The following is a 22,532-nucleotide window of genomic DNA, read 5'->3' as shown; positions in this document are numbered from 1 at the left end:
AGTTAACCTAAAAATGTCATCAGGGAAAAAATGATATCGTTAAACTTATTTTGAGCAAATATGACTCATACTGGTGAGCGATTTAGGTCCCAAATGGCTCTCTTGTTATGATTTGAATAGAGATAATTTTCATAAAATAAATCTATATGATGAAATATGAAGGACAATCATTATATCTCAGAAAAATTAATTAATCAGAAATATTTAGGCACGGTAAATTGAGGGTTTGAGGGTATAATTTGCGTGAATGAAAGTTCATTATTTAGATCCAGAATCTGTGTGATTATGTATAATGTATATTTAAATGACTTTATGTAACAGTGAAGTTGTTAACTTTAAAGTTATCGAAGTGGGTCATACTCTGCATAAATGATAAGGTGTCATCATTTTATGGAGATGTAAAAATCGAGGGTTGACCGCAAAACTGCTGTAACTTTTATGAAATAATGAAGGACTTACAACAGTTTTGCGATCAGCCCACGGAATGTCATGGACTAGGTTATCTATTAACAAGGAAGCGGCCATATATTGCTCAGTGTGTTTTCATTTGTTTTGATTCATTGTCATCTGCGTAGAGCAGCTGAGTGGGTCTATTGTATATAATATTGATTGTTCTAATCATGAATCATCACCACTGTAATGTTAATAGAATATCAGCTGGCATTGATAGATTCTCTGCTCTTGTAGCTTACTCTATATTTTATGAACATTAATTTCGTCTGCCTGTGAGTTAAGTGTAATTAACATGTAGATTCAATTTAACCTTATTAGTCTTTATACATATATATTAAAATGGACTTGTCCCCATTTTAATCTGGAAAAGAAACATTTTTTCATTTTTAGGGATGATTTTAATTTGAATGTATGAATAAGGAATAGTGCAGACCATGATCAGATGGCATGGATGTGCTGGCTGTTCTTGGTCTGAAAGGTTCTGGTGCCACAAGATGAATTAACTTTATCCCTTAAATAATTTTTTTAATTTAGGACTGTATATCAGTTAAAAAGTAAATAAAATAAATCAAGTAAGTGTATGTTAAAATACTGAATTTGTAAAACTAGTTGAATAAAACTAACTTGTGTCAACCTCTTGAGAGTATAATATTGTTTTTATTCAAAGAGTTCTATAAGTTCAGTAACGAAGCTTTGCTCGCCCATATGATTCAGTTCGGAGGCGAGGGTCGGTAAATAAACCAAATACACACACACACACACACACACACACACACACACACAAAGAACGAACCTTAGTTAATATGAATATAATGCTAATTTCTGTCACATACCCAGATAAGGAAAGTTTACTGCCAAAATGTTTTAAATGGCTAGATTATTATGTTACATATACATTTCTTGTACTTTACACTATGTTTGTGTATCATAATGATGTCACATCAAAATATATGCACATCTATGTCTTATCATTCTTACGAAGACACAAAAACTTCATATCGTCACCTTAGTGCAATGACTGGTTTATGTCTATTAAATTTAGAACTAAACCCGTTTCTGCACTAAGGTGACAATATGTTAGTGATAAAAATATAAAAACCCTAAAATAAACTAGCAGGGAATTATGTATATCGTGGTCTGGTCAGACTTGGGAGTGGCATTATTTTGATGGCATTGACTGTCATTTAAGTGTCGCTTCAGCTTTTCTAAGGGCAGATTTCCAAGACATGCACTTACAGTAATTGTTATTGCAAAATGAAGTAGGAAACTTATTGGCCATTACCAAATAGGCATACTGTACCTTGCCGTTTTCACATTTCCAAATAGGCATACTGTACCTTGCCATTTTCATATTTCCAAACAGGCATTCTGTACCTTGCCATTTTCACATTTCCAAACAGGCATTCTGTACCTTGCCATTTTCACATTTCCAAACAGGCATTCTGTACCTTGCCATTTTCATATTTCCAAACAGGCATTCTGTACCTTGCCATTTTCACATTTCCAAACAGGCATTCTGTACCTTGCCATTTTCACATTTCCAAACAGGCATTCTGTACCTTGCCGTTTTCACATTTCCAAATAGGCATTCTGTACCTTGCCGTTTTCACATTTCCAAATAGGCATACTGTACCTTGCCATTTTCAAATGGGCGCACTATTGTTACAAAGATAGAATATAAGATTTTATATATAATTACGTCACAGACTTTGGTCAGTTTGATTAAATGGCCGGCGCAAATAATTACAAGGTGAAATATTGCCTGTTCATAGCTTTTTAATGAAATAAAATGTCATGTTCATACATTTTCCCTGTTTCAAGTTTATCTCTACAAAATGTGAAAGGTTTAGCTAGCTAGGACAGAGTGTCTGCCTCTTAGTGAAGGGGATCGAAATTTTTGGGGCATTTCCCTTGGGTTGAAACACATTATGTCACCTTATGAAAATTAACTGGTTAACCCCTATTAAATTTAAAAAATAAATTTAAACCCAATTTTTTTGCACAAAGGGGGAAAAATTTTAGTATTGATTACTTCAAAGAAATGTACTCAAGAAAGGTTAAAAACAGCTTCAAACTTCACAGTCAAATCAATTGTTTAGGATTGATCATTGTAATTAATTTAAGCACATTAGCTTAGTGGAGAAAACAACAACAATTTTACAGCCATTTCTGCTAGTGAACAAATTGATGAAACTTCATCACACATGGTTGGCAATTCCTCAAGAGTTTCCTCATGATAACTACTAGAGCCGAAATAAAAAACACTTCCAAATGTCTTCTGCATGATCAGTAATAGGCCTTCTCCAACCAACTTGATCTGTTATATCTATGAAATGGTTGTCATGCAAAAATGGTGAAATAAATGTATATAGAACTTGTTAGCGGAAAAATGAGTTTTCATATAAAACATGAGAATGACTTTTGCTTTAACTCACATGAGAGGATATCTCTGTAATTTCCTAATGAAATGTTTTCTCCAGAATCACTACTTGGTGATTAAACAGTTCAGGTTTCTTGTGTGACATACTTACAGACTTTGGTAATATAATACTAAAATTAAGTTAAATATAACAGTGTCAACATTGCTATGGCAACCAGAGTAAAGATTTGTTGACATCTTTATCAAAAAAATTTGGAAAGAAATTTTTTTTTAAAATTTTTGGGACCCCTGGGGAAAAAACTTTTGAAAGTTAAACTGTTTGTTTTAAATTTCTTGCAAATTTTTTTCCACGGGGGGCCCCCAAATTCTATGAAGGTGAAAAGGGGCCCTTTACACCATCTCCCCAAGCTTTTTTGTTTAACCCAGTTCATTTTTCCCAAATATTCCCACAATTTTTACTCACTGCCTGGTAAAGTACAGGGTGTCTGTGTTGAACAAACATTGATATGCTTTAATTGTTGTAAGAAGTTTTTTATTGACAAAAATATGAAAAGTTTATTGTTTATTTCAGGTAAACGAGATAACATACATCCTGAATGTGAGCACAACATGCATCAAACCAGCCAATATATCAGATGGTCATTTTTTGCGCATTCCAGTAAACGACAACTATAGTGCCAAACTTACACCGCATTTTGAACAGGCATTCCAGTTTCTAGGTATGTCATATTATATGCATGTCATAAACAGTATTATTATCATGTACCTTATGTCATTATTATGTTGATGTCCTAAGGCTCACCAGAGCTTAAATTGGGCAGCTGTCATCTTTTCAGTACAATTTTTACATAATAGCTCAACAAGCTGCTTGTTTGTTGTTTTTCTTTGTACAAACAAATTGCATTGATTTAAATGTAATTACTTTAGCCACTTGTTTTTGAGAAAAGAATCTTGTTATTCTTATATAATAGTTATCTCGGGAGACTTTGAAACATAAACAAAAATGATTATGTTTCATGGATAGTGCCTCATTAAACAATGAATATCATATACACTTTAGCTTAATTGATGTAAATAGAAGGATACAGATGTAAGATCATTAAATTTACAATTATTTTATTTTTTGCTGATTTTACTGTTTTGATAAACTGAAAGTAGGAATGTCATGCATGTTGACTACATGTTTTTAATTACAAAACATATATAAATGCGTTTCATTCAAATGTTCAATTAAGTGTTCATGTAACTCATGTAAAGATTACACAGTCAGACTTTGATTACATCGAGGTCACATTGTAGAACTTCTTTTAAGTCTGCAAGTGAAGTATGTGTTAAAGGAACTCCACTGAGGTTCAAAGGTCTTAAAACATACAATTTGAACTTTCTTATATAGATCAACTGGGGTAATTAAAACAGAAAGATGATTTATGCAAAAGATAATTAAGAAATAAACTTATAAATATACTTTATTTTAGTGAAATGCATTGCAAAACTTTTCAATTATTGGTCATTTTTCACAATTAGAATAATTAGTCTGGAAAAACAGAGTGAGGGAATGATCTAAAATTTTGCACACAAGTTAATAGTCTAGACCTACATCAAATGGAACATTAATCTAAAAAAAAAAATTTCCAGTCCCGTAATATCAAAAAACCTCAGTGGAGTCCCTTTAAGTTGATTTTTATGTGATTGTAGAGTTGTGATTGTAGAGTTGTGAGGTGTTTAGAATGCTATTTTAGGCTGTGAACTGATTTATTTTTTATGACAGATAAAGTACGAGAAGCTAATGGTTGTTGTTTGGTGCACTGTTTGGCAGGGATTTCTCGATCACCTACATTGGCGATAGCCTACATCATGAAACATTTGAACATGTCCTCCGATGACGCTTATAGGTAAACAATTATATTCAATACAATTTATATGGTTAATGCATCCATCTTACAGAAAACTTCCAATTACAAACAAAGTTTTTTTTCTTTTTCAAATATGTGAAGTAATTTGTTTTACCTATAGCACATTAAGTTTTTAAGGCGACATTTCAAGGAAGTTAAGTTACAAGATAGCGAACTGGTTGTTTAATTTGTTTATATAAAGCACATACGTGAAAAAACTGTGAAAAGTCTCATGTGAAAGTCTTGAAGTAATTTTAGATTGAAAAGTTAGGGGAACATCTGTCCCCTCTATTTGTTAGTGTGTAAACACTATTTAAATATACAAAGTTTCGAAGTTTCAAAGTTTTATTCATTACTTGAACCTCTCTCGAGTGTTCTTTCCTGACAGAACCAGCACTAGGCTTAGGCTGCCCCTGTGTTAGTTAAGATAAACAGTAATACATCTAGAACATATATATCGTCACCTTTGTGCAGTAACAAATTAACTCCTATAAAATTCAATAGGAATTAGCCCGTTACTGCAATACAGTGCAATACAGTGACACTTTGTCCACATTTCAAGAATCTGTATGAATATTACAATTGCATTATCAAAACTTTAACATAAAAATCCCCCATATAAGGGGTGCGACTTATGAGTGGATGTGTCTTGTAAACAGGAAGATTATATATTATTTATATTCATAAATGATAGTTACCAAATATCTGCAGGACTAACAAAAGGGAGACAATGTCGATAAATTTGTGTTTGCTAATATATCATGTATACTTAAAACATTGTGTATTTATCTTAAAAAAAAAAAAGCTAGTGCCATTACATATTTTAAGATTAACAGATTGATAAGAATTTGTAAGCAAACAAAAAACATTTTATTTTATATTTCTTTTTTTGTTAGGACTGGTATAATGGCTAGATAACAAGAAATTGTAAACATGACCTTGTAAAGTGCTTTGTTAAATAATATTTACTTTATACTGCATTGATTTTGTTTTGTTTTTGTGAGTATAGGAAAAACAATCCTCAAGAAAGGTTTTATATATGAACAAATCTGTGTTGTTGCCTAATTCTGATTTACCAACTCGGGGGCCTCCGTCCAGTTTAGACAAAATTGGTCCTTTGGCCTTTGTTCTTTGTTGCTTTTCAGGTCAGATATATAAAAGTAACCATTTTACTACCTGTTCAGTGTTGATTATTTCTCTACTTGGCACATATATTACTACTTAATCTCAATATCTACTGAAGTTAATAAATATAATGAAAAAGAAACAATTAAAGCCAAAAGAAGAAGAAAAATTGGTGGGACACCTAGCTTGTTTTTGAGTACATAAGCATAAAAAAACTGTTAATTTTTGCCACATGGCTAAGTTACTGTTAGGGATTTCAGCATCAATCTTCAACAGTTTGATTTCATACTGTAACTCTTTTTAGTGCCTGATTGCAGTAATGTGTTCACAGTTGGCCTTGAGCTTCTGTGCTAATGATACAAAACAATTCATAAAACAGTCTTAACAGTCAGTGTTACAAATAGAGATTTACAATTGTCTTTTAACCAGTAACCTGTTAGAAAATGGAAGTGATATTTAGCCCTTAACCTGCTGAAGTTATATTATGGATTTTTCTGCTTTGTATTTAGACCTAAAGGAATTAATTATCAAAACACTGAAATTCAGAGTTTTCAACAGTATTGAACCTGGTCTGACTGCATGGAAGTGCAGGCTGGCCTGGCTCTATACTGGTTGGAAAGGCTAATCACTCTGGTTCCAGCGGGTTTAGGGAAAGGGGTTTAAATTTAAGGGGTAAATTTTAATATATTTTTAAATTTCATTTAAAAGGGGGAAAGTAACCTGCTCCCCCATTTAAGCCCGTTTTAATGTGTCGGTGGGGAATGTTAAATAAAATCAAAAAAATTTCCCTTTTAAGAATGTAAATCAGGGGATATCAGTATCAGGGTTTAAATAGATTTTTCATGAAAAAGCTTGCCCAAAATCAATCATTTATTGATTTTTGGTTTTAAAGGGATATTATAAACCCTTTAACCAAGACCCCAGTTTAAAATGCCCCCAAAAGGCTTTTTTCTCAAACTAAAATATTATATTTATTTCTCACTTCAAAATTAAAGAAAAGGGAAAATTTTTACTTTTTGGGGAACTTAAAAATGATCTTACATGGGGTTTAATTTTTTATTCCCAGGTATTTTGAAGGAAAAACAAACCCAAAACGTTTTCTCCGAATTCAACTTTCTTGGACAGTTGCTGGAGTTTGAAAAACACCTTAAACAGGAGAAAGGTGCAATAGATATGAACAACATTGATAATGTCAATAAAGATAAGGGTGATACAAGAAGTATTGACTTTAATAACACGAGGAACTCTATGACCATGTCCTGTCCGAGTATTTCATGGAAACAAACACCGTTACTATTAAGTCCCCAAACAGCTGTCTCAAGGAAAAAAATGGATTTTCAAAGTACTAAAATACAAAATTCTCAGGGTTTATCAATGCACGGTGAAGTTTGTAAATTTGTTCGACCAGATGACGATTCTGAACAGCGTACTGGAAAAGAAAAATTCAAACATGAAAATTTACCATTAACTAAATCTCCAGTGAAACATTTTTTCAAAAAGGATAGTTTGAAGTTGACTCAAGGATTTTGGGGGTTGAGCAAACTCAGGGGCGATTTTGTATGTTAAAATTTTGGGGTATTGAACAAAAATCGACGTCTCCCCGGGATTTTTTGGGTTTTGGAAATGATTTTAAACGAAAGGCCCCAAATCTTTGACGGATATAAAGGAGGCGTCAGAGACGCCATCTCCGATTGTGAACTTACAACCAAACGAGTATATATACTCTACCTCATTCACTAACACACACAATGCACCACCATTGCTGTCGCCATTTCCTTGTGGCGAGACAACAATACCGGTGCATTCTACGACAGAGGACCAGAACTATGTACCTTATTCAGGGAATATACAAAGACAAACAACTTGCACAACAATCACTGAGAATTCGAGAGTTGTGACGTCCGATGAACCAAAACATTTCCAAGTTATTTCTAGTCTCTCTGAATCTAAACCAATGACCGACCCTTTGACTTGTTTGACCTCTGACACACCAAGTGCCACTGAACCCTTTTCTCTCTCAGGACCATTTTTGAAAGCAGGTGGTAAAAGACCGTTACGTAGTTCTTTGTCATTGTCTCTATCGCCTGTAGACGAAACAATCAGGTAAAAAAATTTGGGTCGAAAAAAACTGAAAAAAAAATTCTGCATTGGGCCTTTGTTTCCACCCCCGCTTTTTAGATTAAAGGGGAAGATCCCCGCGGAAAATTCTTTAAAGAGCCGGAACCCCTACAACAGACCCAAAACATTAAATTTTTGCACATAAAGGGCAAGGGTCATTGAAACTTTCCCCAAAAAGTTCAGAAAACAATGTCACATAGGGTTTAAAATTAAAATTTTTCAATTTATAAACCCGCCAATTCCCTTTTAACTTTGGCAGCAAAAGCCCCCTACAAATTGCTGGCCCAAATTTTATTTTAAATAGTTCAAAAAAAAATTAGTGATACTAAACAATGAGACGTAAAAAAATGGACCCCATCAAATTTACGACAGATTTTTCCCCCCTTCAAAAAGGGACATTTTAAAGTTTGGTTTCAAGTCTTTCAATGAAAATTTAGAGAAACTAAGTAGCTTTCCTTCTACCTCTCTTGATAAACTAAACTTTACCCCATGTCTGTCAAGTTCAAATGAAAATTTACATTCAACTTCAACTTCTCCCAGATCAAGTGGTTTGAAAAGACCGTTGAATAACGATATATTTGACATGAATGAAAGTACTTCAACTCTTTCACAAGGATCCCAAGGCAGTTGTAATAGTTCAGCACTTAATACATCAGCATCATCAGTAACAAATAACCAACCAGTGGTGGTAGTTAAAAAACGTGAAGGACGTGCAAAAAGGCCCATGGTACGGCCAAACAGTATTGCTTTTTCAACGTATCCAACTTTTGACCTTGGTTCAGATTGCCAAGGCTCTCCAAATTCTGCAAGCAGTTCAGCATCTCAGGACGACACATCAGAACTGTACGCACAAAACGGTAGAAAATCAAAGCACTCTGAGTACATGGCCGACGTTAGGTTTCGTCTTGGCCGTTACTCTGAGCGAGAAGTTTACAGACAAATAACTGCTGCTATGGAAGCTGCGATGATGAAATCTCAATCATTTGATGCAAGTCGTAAATCACGTAGCTTAGATGATATACTTAGTTCCGAGGACGATAGCTCGGCCCCGAATTGTGAGTTTTCGCATTTTGACCGTGTTTTACGTCGTTGTGGTTTGAATCGTGATAGATTTGCTTCCCCACCTCTGTTAGAAAAACTTGCATGTGTGTCCGATATTTCTGAGCACTATCAATCAAACAGCAGTCTATCTTCCACAAGTAGTCACACTTCTGTACACGGTAGTGTGGAGCTCATTCAAGTTTCTTGACACATGTTTGTAAAATGTTTCGTAACTTTGGTCTGTATATAGTGATAATTTAACGTCTGTGCAATTTGATAAGTAGCAAAATTGTTTTGCTAGAAATTTACCATTTGAGAATTTATGTCATGTGTTTAAAACATTTTACGCTTAAATAGGCTGCTGTTTGTCTTAAAGTTTCCATTTTGAGTTTTGTTATTGTTTTTGTTTGTTATATTTTACTATGTTACTTTGAGATGTTGTGCCTTAAATAGGAAGATTTCATTCATGTCTGCAAATAGAAAGCATGTTTTTATTTTGATGCACTTACATATGCATTATTTTTTTATATATTTTTTTTGTGAAATTGAAAAAAGAAGAATTGACTTTTATTTTTACGACATTGGAGTTTAGAATCCTATCTTTATTCAAGCTTTAGATTTGCCCTGCCAGAAGTCATTGTTTGTAAATGACAGTTAATATTTACTTCTGTTTTTTACACTATTTATTAGCTCACCTGAGCTTGCTCAGGGTGAGCTTTTAGGATCGGTGAATGTCCGTCGTCCGTCGTCCGTCCGGCCGTCCACAATTGCTTGTGAACACTCTAGCGGTCGCATTTTTGCCTCAATCATCATCAAACTTGGTCAGGATGCTTATCTAGTTGAAAGCTCGGATGAGTTCGAACATGGGTCATCTCGGATGAAAAACTAGGTCACAAGAGCTAAAAATAGAAAAACCTTGTGAACACTCTAGAGGTCACATTTTTGACCCAATCATCATCAAACTTGGTCAGGATGTTTGTCTAGGTGATAGCTCGGATGAGTTCGAACATGGGTCATCTCGGGATGAAAAAAGTAGGTCACAGGAGCTATAAATAGAAAAACCTTGTGAACACTCTAGTGGTCACATTTTTTGAACCAATCATCATCAAACTTGGTCAGAATGCTTGTCTAGTCAAATTGCTTGGATGAGTTCGAACATGGGTCATCTCTGATGAAAAACTAGGTCACAGGAGCTAAAAATAGAAAAAACCTTGTGAACACTCTAGTGGTCACATTTTTTGACCCAATCATCATCAAACTTTTGTCAGGATGCTTGTTTAGATAATAGCTCAGATGAGTTCGAATATGGGTCATCTCGGATGAAAAACTAGGTCACCGGAGCTATAAATAGAAAAACCTTGTTAACACTTTAGCGGTCACATTTTTGCATCAATCATCATCAAACTTGATCAAGATGCTTGTCTAGGTGATAGCTCGGATGAGTTCGAACATGGGTCATCTCGGATGAAAAACTAGGTCACAGGAGCTAAAAATAGAAAAACCTTGTTAACACTCTAGTGGTCACAATTTTGACTCAATTGTCATCAAACTTGGTCAGGAAACTTGAATAGGTCATTGCTTGGAATAAATCGAACATGGGACATCTCGGATGAAAAACTAGGTCACATGAGCTAAAAATAGAAAAATATTGTTAACACTCTAGTGGCTACTGTTGTGATCCAAATATTCTGTTAATTGGTCTGAAAGTTTTTTTTGATGATTTCTAAGTCAAGATCAAACATGGGTCATCTTGGATGAAAAACTAGGTCACACCGCCCAAATATGGAAAAACCTTGTTAACATTCTAGTGGTCACATTTTCGACTCGATTATCATCAAACTTGGTCAGGATGCTTGTCTAGGTAATTGCTTGGATTAGTTCGAAATCGCATGTGAAACTAGGTCACCGGAGCTAAAAATAGAAAAATCTTGTTAACACTCTAGTTGCTACTGTTTTGATCCAAGTATCCTGGAAATTGGTCTGAAAGTTTGTTTTGATGATTTCTAGGTCAAGTTTGAATATGTGTCACCTGGGTAAAAAACTAGGTCGCACTGCTCAAATATGGATAATCCTTGTTAACACTGTAGTGGTCACATTTTTGACTCACCTGTCATGAGACTTGGTCAGAATGCTTGTCTAGGTAATTGTTTGGATGAGTTTGATAATTCAGGTGAGCGATCTAGGGCCATCATGGCCCTCTTGTTCAATTATAGATAAGTATTCTAACTTCATCAGCACTAAATACCACAAATAGACTTGTCTCTCTTATATTCTGGACAAAACCATTCTTAATTTTTGGGTAAAATTTCAATTTGAGTACTGACGCCCAGTGATGGGGAAAGCAAACGGTGCTAACCATATTTAAATTCCAGGGTCATGCCAGTTGATTTTGGTATGCACTGGTTGCATGGGTAGATTTAGTTCCCGCCAGTGCTGCAGGCTAAAGGTCAATGAGACTTTAGGTTCAGGTCAAGGTGACAGTGATCTATAAATAGAATTGATTGAAGGACTTCAACCATCATGGTTGAAGCATCCATAATGTTTAAAAATAGTTCATCTTCAGATATGACAATGTATTTCAAACTTATTTTAAAAAGCATCTGGTAGTGGGAGCAGAGTTTTCAAGGCATCTAAATTTGTTTCTGAGAAACAATTTCTATATGTTTCATCTTCAGTTTTATTGAAGATAAACTGTAACAAATTATCAAGACTGCCTAAATTTATATACAATCAAATTGTTTGTAAATGAGCCGCGTCACGACAAAACCAACATAGTGCGTTTGCGACCAGCATGGATCCAGACCGGCCTGCGCATCCGCGCAGTCTGATCAGGATCCATGCTGGTCGCTTACCAACCCTATTACAAGTAGAGAAACTGATAGCGAACAGCATGGATCCTGATCAGACTGCGAGGATGCGCAGGCTGGTCTGGATCAGTGCTGGTCGCAAACCCATTATGTTGGTTTTGTCATGACACGGCTCAATTATCAGGACTGCCTAAATTTATATACAATCAAATTGTTTGTAAATATACTTAAACAATTACAGATGGTTATTCAACCCACACCGTGCTTAATATCTTAAATGAACATGTTCATCTTTCAATCTTTATGCAATCATTCATCATTTTTAAGGGAAAATTTCCAAATATGTTCTGACTGAATAGCGCCAGAGCAGACCATGATCGGATGGGACGGAGGTGCGAGCTGATCTTGATCTGCACTGGTCGCTTGTGTGAAAGTTAATTGACATGATACCTTTACTTTGACAATGGTTTGCTTGACAAGTACATATTTCAGTATTAATAACCGTACCCTACTTATTATGATATGTCCTGTTTTCATTTCAGAACTGTTTTCATTGTTAGTTTGCTTAACCAAGATACCAACTGTACAAAGCCAGGTCACTCTGTACGGATGTGCAGGCTGGCCTGGCTTGTATACTAGTGGATAGGCAAATCGTAATCAATGTATGCAAACAATGTAAGGGTAAAACTTGTGTAGAGTAGTTTTTGGGGGGTTTTTTTGACGACAAAGTATAAAAACAAAAATTATTGTTTTTTTTGCAATTATTTTGTTAATGCTTTTATTTCTATTGACAATTCTTCTTACATAAATATTGTTAAGTGATGAAAAGTATATATAATTTTACAACATCTTCTCACTTACATACAGCTATGTGATCTCTATTTGTATGATATATAAGTTATTGCACCTTTTATTTTGTGTGTTGTAATTGTCAACCTTTGATTTGTTACCATTCTACAGAGGTCATATTTTTATTTTGACACAATTTTCTTTAAAGTAAATTATTGTTGTCAATATAGCCACCTGATTTAAAATGCTTGTTAAAGCAGGTATCTCATATTAACTTGGTACGAAATACATACTTTATAAGGGGCTTCATTTGAGGAAGCTATCCAGCTAGCTTATGGAACGTTGGTGGTTCTACTCAGGTGCCTGTTTGTGCCTGAAATAATGCACAATGGGGCAACTGAGGTCTGCCTCCATCAGTAAAGCTAGAAAGTTGTCATATGACCTATACTGTGTTGGTACAAAGTAAAACCCAATAAAAAAAAAAGAAATAGAACACTGTAATATTTGAAAAAGCGCATTTTTCACTATATTGATATGAGAAAACCTGAGTTGACGTTACATTTATCTTGAGAGTTTTTTGCTTTTTTTTTGTGCAAGTTTTGTTATGTTTTGTAGGAACTACTTGTTCAACTGCTGCCCGACTTCACAAAGTCTTCAACGTCACTTAGTGAACCCATCGGGTATGTTGAGCTATAATGTTTGGGTTCATTCTGTCTGAAAAATAAGTAAATAATGTTTTTAGATATATTGGTTTGACCCTGAACCTGCTGTATAAATGAAATGGATTTGCCCAGTTTTGAATTTGGAACAGTCTATTCAAAGTTTAAGGGATTTCAGTGTTAAAATACTAGACAAATGAGCTACCCAGAGTACAGAGCCTTGTCCAGACCCTCGACAGGAATAGGCAGACTGGCCTGGCTCTATACCGGTTGGAAAAGGTAATCAATCCAGTTCCAGCAGGTGAAGGGTTAATGGTTAACTATATAATTATATCAATTCAATGAAAGCTGCACGCCTTCAAATGAGCTAACATAATTTTATTAAAATCAAATCTAAGTAATTTAATGTTATCTGTTTGGCCGAGTGGTTAACACGTCAGACTAGTAATCTAAAGATTGCCGGCTTTTTGGGTTTCGAATCTTGTCGTGAGTAAGGTGTTGCCTTCTCAAGTGCAAAATAGATCACTCATTGCTTAGTACTGGTTGGTGATAAGTGTGTCTATAAGCTTCGTACTTGATCAAACTAGAATAATTTTGTTTATAAACTGAATTTAATTAGTTCACTTTTGCGATATTTAAAGCAAATTTCACATCAAAATAAGCATGGATCTGGAGGCATGCTGCTATTAAGAATGAAATTTAGATTATCCAATGACTTGATTTATATTGGCTTCAGACATGATTGTAAGTATTGTCATGAAAATTGTGATCAAAACTTTTAAATTGTTAACAATTTGAATTAATCATAATGAGATAGTCAAACATATTACATAATTATGTACATTTCAAGTCTCGGACATTTTAAAATCACGGGAGTCATTTAGGATCAATACACAATGATATCGAATTTAAAAACAAGATTAAGGTGCTGGTATAGAAAACCTTAATTTTCAAAATGTTTTTATTTATTATAGATTCTTTAATTTTGTCTGTGCTTTATTATTATGATTTTTTTGTTTGTTTTAACCCTTTACATGCTGGTAAATGTGACATCTGCTTAAAATGTCATCTGCTTTCTTTCTCCAAAATAAAAAAAAATGACTGTCAATTAGTTTGGTACCCGGCAAAATTCTTGGGTACTTTGGTCAGGCCTGGTACCAAAGTTTTTACAAAGGCTATAATGTGTTCTCGGCAAGCTAAGGGTTAAGGTGAAAATTTATTTGCTATTGTTGTTGTTGTTGTTATATAAGATGATTTAATTTTTTAGGCACTAGTTTATGTGAGGTGTTAAGTGGATCTCCTTATCTGCTTTATTTGTTCATTATGTTGCCATCTTTATTTCATTACACATTAAAATCAGTGTTGTAAATTTTGTTGTTGTTGTTTCCTTTCTTTCCCTGCATGTATTTTTTAGATTTTGTAAATTTTTTGTTATTTTTATTTTGTGCCATCCTCATACTTTCAAGGGATATGGTTTTCTCACTTTTCTGTGATATTAAGGCAGAATTTGGGAAAAGCTATGAAAAAGATGTTTTTTTACCGTTAAAGGGACTCCACTGAGGTTTTTTGACATGATGGAACTGAAAATTTTTTTTCCAGATAATTGTACCCTTTGATGTAGGTTTAGACCACTAATCTTTGTGCAAAATTTCAGATCATTCGCGCACACCGTTTTTTTCAGAATAATTATTCAAATTGTAAAAAACTGACCAAAACTGAAAAGGGTTTAAACGCTTTTCACTCAAATTAGGCTAAGAAAAGCAAAAAAATATGATTTTCAATTTATTTCAAAGTATATTTCTTAACTATCTTTGCATATTATTACTGTTTAAAGTGCCCCAGCTCATTTGTGTAAGAAACTCAAATGTTATGTTTTTAGACTTTTAAACCTCAGTTGTGTCCCTTTAACCTGCTAAACTTCTTAAATTAACTTGTCCATTTGGTCTTTTTTAGCTCACCTGTCACAAAGTGACAGGGTGAGCTTTTGTGATCGCTTTTCGTCCGGCGGATGTCCGTCCGTCCGTTGTCCGTCGTCTGTCCGTAAACTTTTGCTTTAAATGACATCTCCTCATAAACCACTGAGCCAATTTCATCCAAACTTCACAGGAATGTTCCTTTGGTGGTCACCTTTAAAAATTGTTCAAATAATTTAATTCCATACAGAACTCTGGTTGCCATGGCAACCGAAAGAAAAATCTTTAAATATCTTCTTTAAAACAACCCTAAGAGCTAGAGCTTAGATATTTGGCATGAAACATCTTCTAATGAGTGTCTACCAAGTTTGTTCAAATAAAAGCCCTGGGGTCAAAATTGGCCCCGCCCCAGGGGGTCATTGATTTTCCCTATATGCATATAGTAAAAACTTAAAAAATCTTCTTTTAAAGAACTGTAAGAGCTAGAGCTTAGATATTTGGCATGAAACATCTTCTAGTGAATGTCTACCAAGTTTGTTCAAATAAAAACCCTGGGGTCAAAATTGGCCCCGCCCCAGGGGGTCATTGATTTTTCCCTTTATGCATATAGTAAAAACTTAAAAAATCTTCTTTTAAAGAACTCAAAGAGCAAGAGCTAAGATATTTGGCATGAAACATCTTCTAGTGAGTGTCTACCAAGTTTGTTCTAATAAAAGCCCTTGGGTCAAAATTGGCCCCGCCCCGGGGGGTCATTGATTTTCCCTTTATGCATATAGTAAAAACTTAAAAAATCTTCTTTTAAAGAACTGTAAGAGCTAGAACTTAGATATTTGGCATGAAACATCTTCTAGTGAATGTCTACCAAGTTTGTTCAAATAAAAACCCTGGGGTCAAAATTGGCCCCGCCCCAGGGGGTCATTGATTTTCCCTATATGCATATAGTAAAAACTTAAAAAATCTTCTTTTAAAGAACCCAAAGAGCTAGAGCTAAGATATTTAGCATGAAACATCTTCTAATGAGTGTCTACCAAGTTTGTTCAAATAAAAGCCCTGGGGTCAAAATTGGCCCCGCCCCGGGGGGTCATTGATTTTCCCTTTATGCATATAGTAAAAACTTAAAAAATCTTCTTTTAAAGAACTGTAAGAGCTAGAGCTTAGATATTTGGCATGAAACATCTTCTAGTGAATGTCTACCAAGTTTGTTCAAATAAAAACCCTGGGGTCAAAATTGGCCCCGCCCCAGGGGGTCATTGATTTTTCCCTTTATGCATATAGTAAAAACTTAAAAAATCTTCTTTTAAAGAACCCAAAGAGCAAGAGCTAAGATATTTGGCATGAAACATCTTCTAGTGAGTGTCTACCAAGTTTGTTCAAATAAAAGCCCTGGGGTCAAAATTGGCCCCGCCCAGGGGGGTCATTGATTTTCCCTATAATTTTTATGCATATAGTAAAAACTTAAAAAATCTTCTTTTAAAGAACTGTAAGAGCTAGAGCTTATATATTTGACATGAAACATCTTCTAGTGAATGTCTACTAAGATTGTTCAAATAAAAGCCCTGGGGTCAAAATTGGCCCTGCCCCAGGGGGTCATTGATTTTCCCTATATGCATATAGTAAAAACTTAAAAAAATTTCTTTTAAAGAACCTTAAGAGCTAGAGCTTAGATATTTGGCATGAAACATCTTCTAGTGAATGTCTATCAAGTTTGTTGAAATAAAAGCCCTTGGGTCAAAATTGGCCCCGCCCCAGGGGGTCATTGATTTTCCCTGTATGCATATAGTAAAAACTTAAAAAATCTTCTTTTAAAGAACCCAAAGAGCTAGAGCTAAGATATTTAGCATGAAACATGTTCTAATGGGTGTCTACCAAGTATGTTCAAATAAAAGCCCTGGGGTCAAAACTGGCCCGCCCCGGGGGTCATTGATTTTCCTTTTATGTGTATAGCAAAAACTTAAAAATCTTCTTTGAAAAAACCCAAATAGCAAGAGTTTAGATATTCAGCATAAAACATCTTTAAGTAAATATCTACAAAGTTTGTTCAAATAAAAGCCCGGGGGTCAAAACTGGCCCTGCCCCTGGGGTGTCATTGTTTTTAACTATATGTGTATAGTAAAAACTTAAAAAATCTTCTTTTAAAAAACCCAATGAGCTAGAACTTAGATGTTTAGCATGAAACATCTTCTTATGGGTATCTACCAAGTTTGTTAAAATAAACAAATAAAAGCCCTTGGGTAAAAATTGGCCCCGGGGGGGGGGGGGGGGGCCTATATACAGGTGAGCGACCTCAGGGCCATCATGGCCCTCTTGTTTCAATTTTTTGGTATTGTTCATTATCCATATTGATATGTTGAAATGAAAATTTTAAGTCGGTCACCGGCAACAGTATAGAGTCTGGTCAGACTGCATGGATGTGTTGACTGACCTGGCATTGTACTTGAGGCAATGGCTTATCACTTTGGGTTCCCGCAGGTTATAGGCTGAAATATTACAGAATATAAAACATAACCTCTCCTTGATTGCCAGACTGAAAAGCAGGTGGGTTTTATGTCTGTCCATCAGTCATTGGACACTGTATATATATAGAAATCTAGATCCCACAATTATTTTTGTAGCAGGACTAATGTATATGAGAAGAAAACAAAAAGTATCAATATAATTCAAGTTTGGATAAAAAATTATCAGCAATCTGATTAAAATCATCTCCTACACATTAGCACAATGAAGGTGGAACAAAAATTATACAGTGGCAATCAGATCTACATGCAAGAAATAACTTTAGTAGATCTTAACTTTAGTCTGATTGAAGTTATCAATAAGATTTGACAAATGGGGCATGTCTTTTAATAAATATAATACATGCTGGCTTCCAGTAATTGCAGTATTTTTGATAAAATAACTTGTGTACAGCAACTGGGGTGCATTGATAAGGTGAAACCTGCATTCTGGTACAGTCAAATTGAACATCATGGCTGAAGAATGCACAATGTTTCAAAATAGATCATATGTTCAACAAACTATTTCAAACTTATTTGAAAAAGCATTTGGTAAATTGTATTGCCTAACTTATGATACTGCCTTAAGTGATATACAATTCTGTTGTTGTACCACTACCTAGCAATACAAATAAACTAATAAAAAGGTTATAACTTTAGGGATATAATACAATTTCATAACCTATTTTGTCTTAAAGTTCTCCCATGTTTTTATCTTAGATTGAGTAAATGAGCCATGTCACGGCAAAACCAACATTATAAGTGGGTTTGCGACCAGCATGGATCCAGACCAGCCTGCTCATCCGCGCAGTCTGATCAGGATCCATACTGTTCGCTATCAGTTTCTCTACTTGTTATAGAGTTGGTAAGCGAACAGCATGGATCCTGATCAGACTGCGCGGATGAGCAGGCTGGTCTGGATCCATGCAGGTCGCAAACCCATTATGTTGGTTTTGTCATGACGCGGCTCAAATTCACTTTACATATATTTGACTTTGGAAATGGGCTGCTGAGAGAAAGGTCAGGGTAATGAACTATAACAGAATATAATGATTGAAACATCAGAGTTATGGCCCTTAACTTATATGTAACAGTTTATTTAATAGATTTACTAATAGGTAAAAATAATAAATAATGAATTAATAATGATTAATAAAAAAATTGCTGCACAGATCGATTGACCTTCAGCTCCTGTTTGATTTTATAAATGAGATAATCTTCCTTTCAAATTCAGAAATTTTTATGTTGTAATCATATTTTTATTGCTTAGAAGATACCTCAGGAGCTTTGTATTCAGTGTTCCTGAACTTAATTAAATATATAATCAAAATTATGAACCTTATTTAACTGTAGAAAAATATGTGAATGCTTCCTTAAAGGAACTCCACAGATGTCCAATAGCCTCAATTCATGAAATTTGAAAATCTTTCATAAATCAACTGGTACACTATGCAATAGATAATATAAAACTGGGACCAAAAATAGGTATTTTTTGCGCCAGTATAAAAGTATACTTGGTATTTTAGATTTTTATGCATTTTTTGGGTCAATTTGAGTTAAAAGCAATGCAATGTTTGGGTCAATTTTCACAATTAAATTGATTTTTATGCTTTTTTTGGTGGGGGTGGGGAAACAGAGTGAGTGAATGATTATGCGTTATTGGTCCAGGCCTACACCAAGTTATACAAAAATCTTTGAAAAATATTTTTGATTCATTCATGTAAAAAAAAATCCAAGTGGAGTCCCTTTAAAGTATTTAGAGCCAATTCTAACTGTGTTTTAACCCAATACCATCAGACAAATTACTTTCTGGATTATGTATTGAAACAAACCTAAATAAAGAAATTTAGTGGCGGGGGAAAATATCATTTGACATGTTTTAATGCCATACAAATAACATTTGACATTTTCAAAGTCTGAGGTAAAAGGCCAATTCTTTCCTGGAAGGATTTTAATGGTAATTGGAACAAATTCACCATTTAGAATTGGACAGCACAGACTCTATTGCCAAACATAATATTTGTCTTGTTGGGGGGGGGGACATAGTCCCCATCAAAATGCATCAGAGAAGCATCCTGTTAAAACTACATAATTAAATCTTGTTGAAGTGGTTAATGGCATCATGACATAATTTAATTGGACGTGTGACATTACTTTAATTTGCTTTTTTTTTCTTTTTCTTTTTCTTTTTTTGTCAAAATTTAATAGCAAATGGTTTCTGTCAATATTTCTAATTTACCTCTTTCAATTGGATGGATTCTGATTGTTTTTTTTTTTTGTTGTTGATATTTTTTGTTTAACTGGGTTTTGTATTGTTCTGTTGGTTTTTCAGAAATATAGTCATAAATTTTGTATTTCTCATTAAATATTTTTTTTTTCAATTAATTTCTGCCTCTTTTACATTATTGATAAAGTTCATAAACTTATTGAAAAGTTGAAATCAGTCATTTACCAGTATGCATAAGGAAATTTTTAAACCAAAGCTTCAGTGTATTTTATTAATTTTCTATCTGGGCAAACACACACATTGTTGAGTTGTGAACACTCAATCTTAAGGCTTGAGATCACATCAGTAATGCCCAACAAATCTGGTATATAGGCTGTAATTTCAAGCTTCATTACAAATGAATGGAAAGTGATTGTCTATTCCTGGGAAGTTTGTAAAATAAGTTTGTAAAATAATAGACAATCTAGTACTCAATAATCAAAGTCATCTTGTTTGGAAATGAAATAAGTATTCGCAATAAATTTAAGACACATTACATTCATTTAAAAAAGTTTGATACCTTACATTTTGAAACTTAATAGCTATTCATATTAAAAAAGTCTTATATGGTGAGTTCAGGGATTTATCTTTAGGGATTCTTATTTTCTCTATTTCAAAAGAGAGTGTGTTTTCTTTAATGTTTTATGCATGATTTTTTAGTTTTAAGTCAATCACACCAAAACTGTTAATTAAGCTGCATGTTTCCAGATGAGCCAAAAAAAATTCAAGAAAATCAACTTTGAGAAAAATGTACTAACATTTCAATTAAAGTAAAATCATAATCATCAGAATTCAAGTTATGATTTACATGTTCTACGCAATGAATGACTGATTTTGCAGTATTAATCGCCATATTTTGTACTGTGAGAAGGGCTATTGTTACATATTTGGTAATTAAGGTATACTGAAAGTGCCATTTTCAATGCGTAACTTTCTTTGTTCTTTTGACAGTATTTAACTTTATAATTCATTAAGTCATTTTCAAAATTTTCATGAAAATTAACATAAATCTGAGAGCATTCTGATTTTAATCCAAATATCAACTTTGCAGCTGTACTGGCAGAGGAAGACCTAATTTTTTGAATGCCCCATTGCATTATTTCAGGCACCTGAATAGAACCACAGCCATCTGTAAGCTTAAAATTAATAAGATTCGATCCTCACATGGAAAATTCAAACCAGATAAATGATTCAAAGTTGTGTAACCTTAACCACTCACTGTGACATGGACGACCCCAATCATGACTTTGTCATTCCATGAATTTACAGTATGTGCTGAACTCTAAATAGTTAATATTGTTGAAATAACAGTATCATTTATTATGTTTATTTTCTATTTCAAGCTCCCAAAATGAGCAGGATGAGTGTCCCAGCACCAATGTTATGATTCGGCTCCCGGCACCAATGTAATGATCCACTAGAGGCTAGGATTTGGCGGCTCCCAGCACCAAGGAGATGTTTGGCTCCCGGCATCAGTATGATGATTCATCACCTAGCACCAACATTATAAATTGGCTAAAGACACAAATGTGAGGATTCATCTCCAAACAGCAATGTAGTAAGCCCCCAAGTTATGATCTGACTCCTTGTGTCAGTGACGTGACACAGCTCTATAGGACCAATGCTATTATTTTCAACCTTAACAAAGGCCTGTTAAAGTCAGTCAAAAAAGCTGGTGTTTATGCTGATATGTGAGCGTATGTGTTGGTGTTCACTGAAACAGCTTGGATTTTACAAATATATCGGTTCACAAAGTAGCTGTTACAAAAAGAAAATTTGAAAAATACTGTAGAGTTGTAAAATACTGGAACAGCTGGAAGACCTACTATGTCGTCACATGTTATCCCTTGTAAAATGATTTTTGCCCATTCTGAATTTGTAAATGTTTGGTTTTTGATATCAAAGTACTAAAATATGTTATTTAAGATTTTTAAGTAATAATGATAATTTATTTAGAATAAATAGACCACTGTACAATAGTCTTTAGTATCCTTAAATGATTTTTGTATTTCCAATAATTATGGTACATTTTACCTTGCTGTGGCGGCAAATATAAATTCTCTTCTCTCTGTTTTGATTTCTGTGATTTATGTAAGGTTAAATGATTAACTGTGGGAGAACAAAACTCTTAAGTTGATTTGAGACAAACTTTGTACTTATTTTCATTTTCACATAGTTTCATACCACCCCACCTCAAGATTTTTGTACCTTCTTATGCAATGGTCTATCTATTAATTTAAGTAAATTGTCATTTTTTGTCATTCGTACATAAACAAGTATTAGTATAATAGATGTACATGAATGAAAGTATCAATTATTTATTACCAGGGAGTATTTTCAGCACTTCTCTTTATTCATTGATCACTTTCTTTGTATTTTTGTAAGGTACAACTCTTATCTGAAATTATAGATTGTAATCAAATAGCCATACACAAATTTCACCAAGTTAAGTCATCACAATTGATAACAAAGACAAGTTTAATAGTATTTAGTACTTTGTGCAAAAGTATTTTTCTATTGTTTCATGTGATAACCCTTTTATCTGCTGGTACAGAAATTTAGTCGCTTATGTCAAAAGCATAAAATCTGGCCTCAGC

General features: G+C 34.1%; 1 protein-coding gene across 1 annotated transcript in view; it reads left to right on the top strand.

The window, feature by feature from the left end:
- Positions 1 to 10,018, top strand: part of LOC132750900 (uncharacterized) — a 44,917-nt gene extending 34,899 nt beyond the window's left edge. The window contains exons 6-11 of the mRNA XM_060740970.1: positions 3,405 to 3,552; positions 4,602 to 4,725; positions 5,876 to 5,885; positions 6,928 to 7,407; positions 7,517 to 7,953; positions 8,362 to 10,018. Of these exons, the coding sequence (XP_060596953.1) occupies positions 3,405 to 3,552; positions 4,602 to 4,725; positions 5,876 to 5,885; positions 6,928 to 7,407; positions 7,517 to 7,953; positions 8,362 to 9,217 (2,055 nt within the window). The 3' untranslated portion in view covers positions 9,218 to 10,018. The remainder of the gene's footprint in view (positions 1 to 3,404; positions 3,553 to 4,601; positions 4,726 to 5,875; positions 5,886 to 6,927; positions 7,408 to 7,516; positions 7,954 to 8,361) is intronic.
- Positions 10,019 to 22,532: the final 12,514 nt, after the last annotated feature.

This window comes from Ruditapes philippinarum, unplaced genomic scaffold (genome assembly GCF_026571515.1).
Source record: "Ruditapes philippinarum isolate M1 unplaced genomic scaffold, ASM2657151v2 ctg1086_1_1_1_1, whole genome shotgun sequence".
NCBI classification, from domain to species: Eukaryota; Metazoa; Mollusca; class Bivalvia; order Venerida; family Veneridae; genus Ruditapes; species Ruditapes philippinarum.
This window is presented reverse-complemented; position numbering and strand designations above follow the sequence as displayed.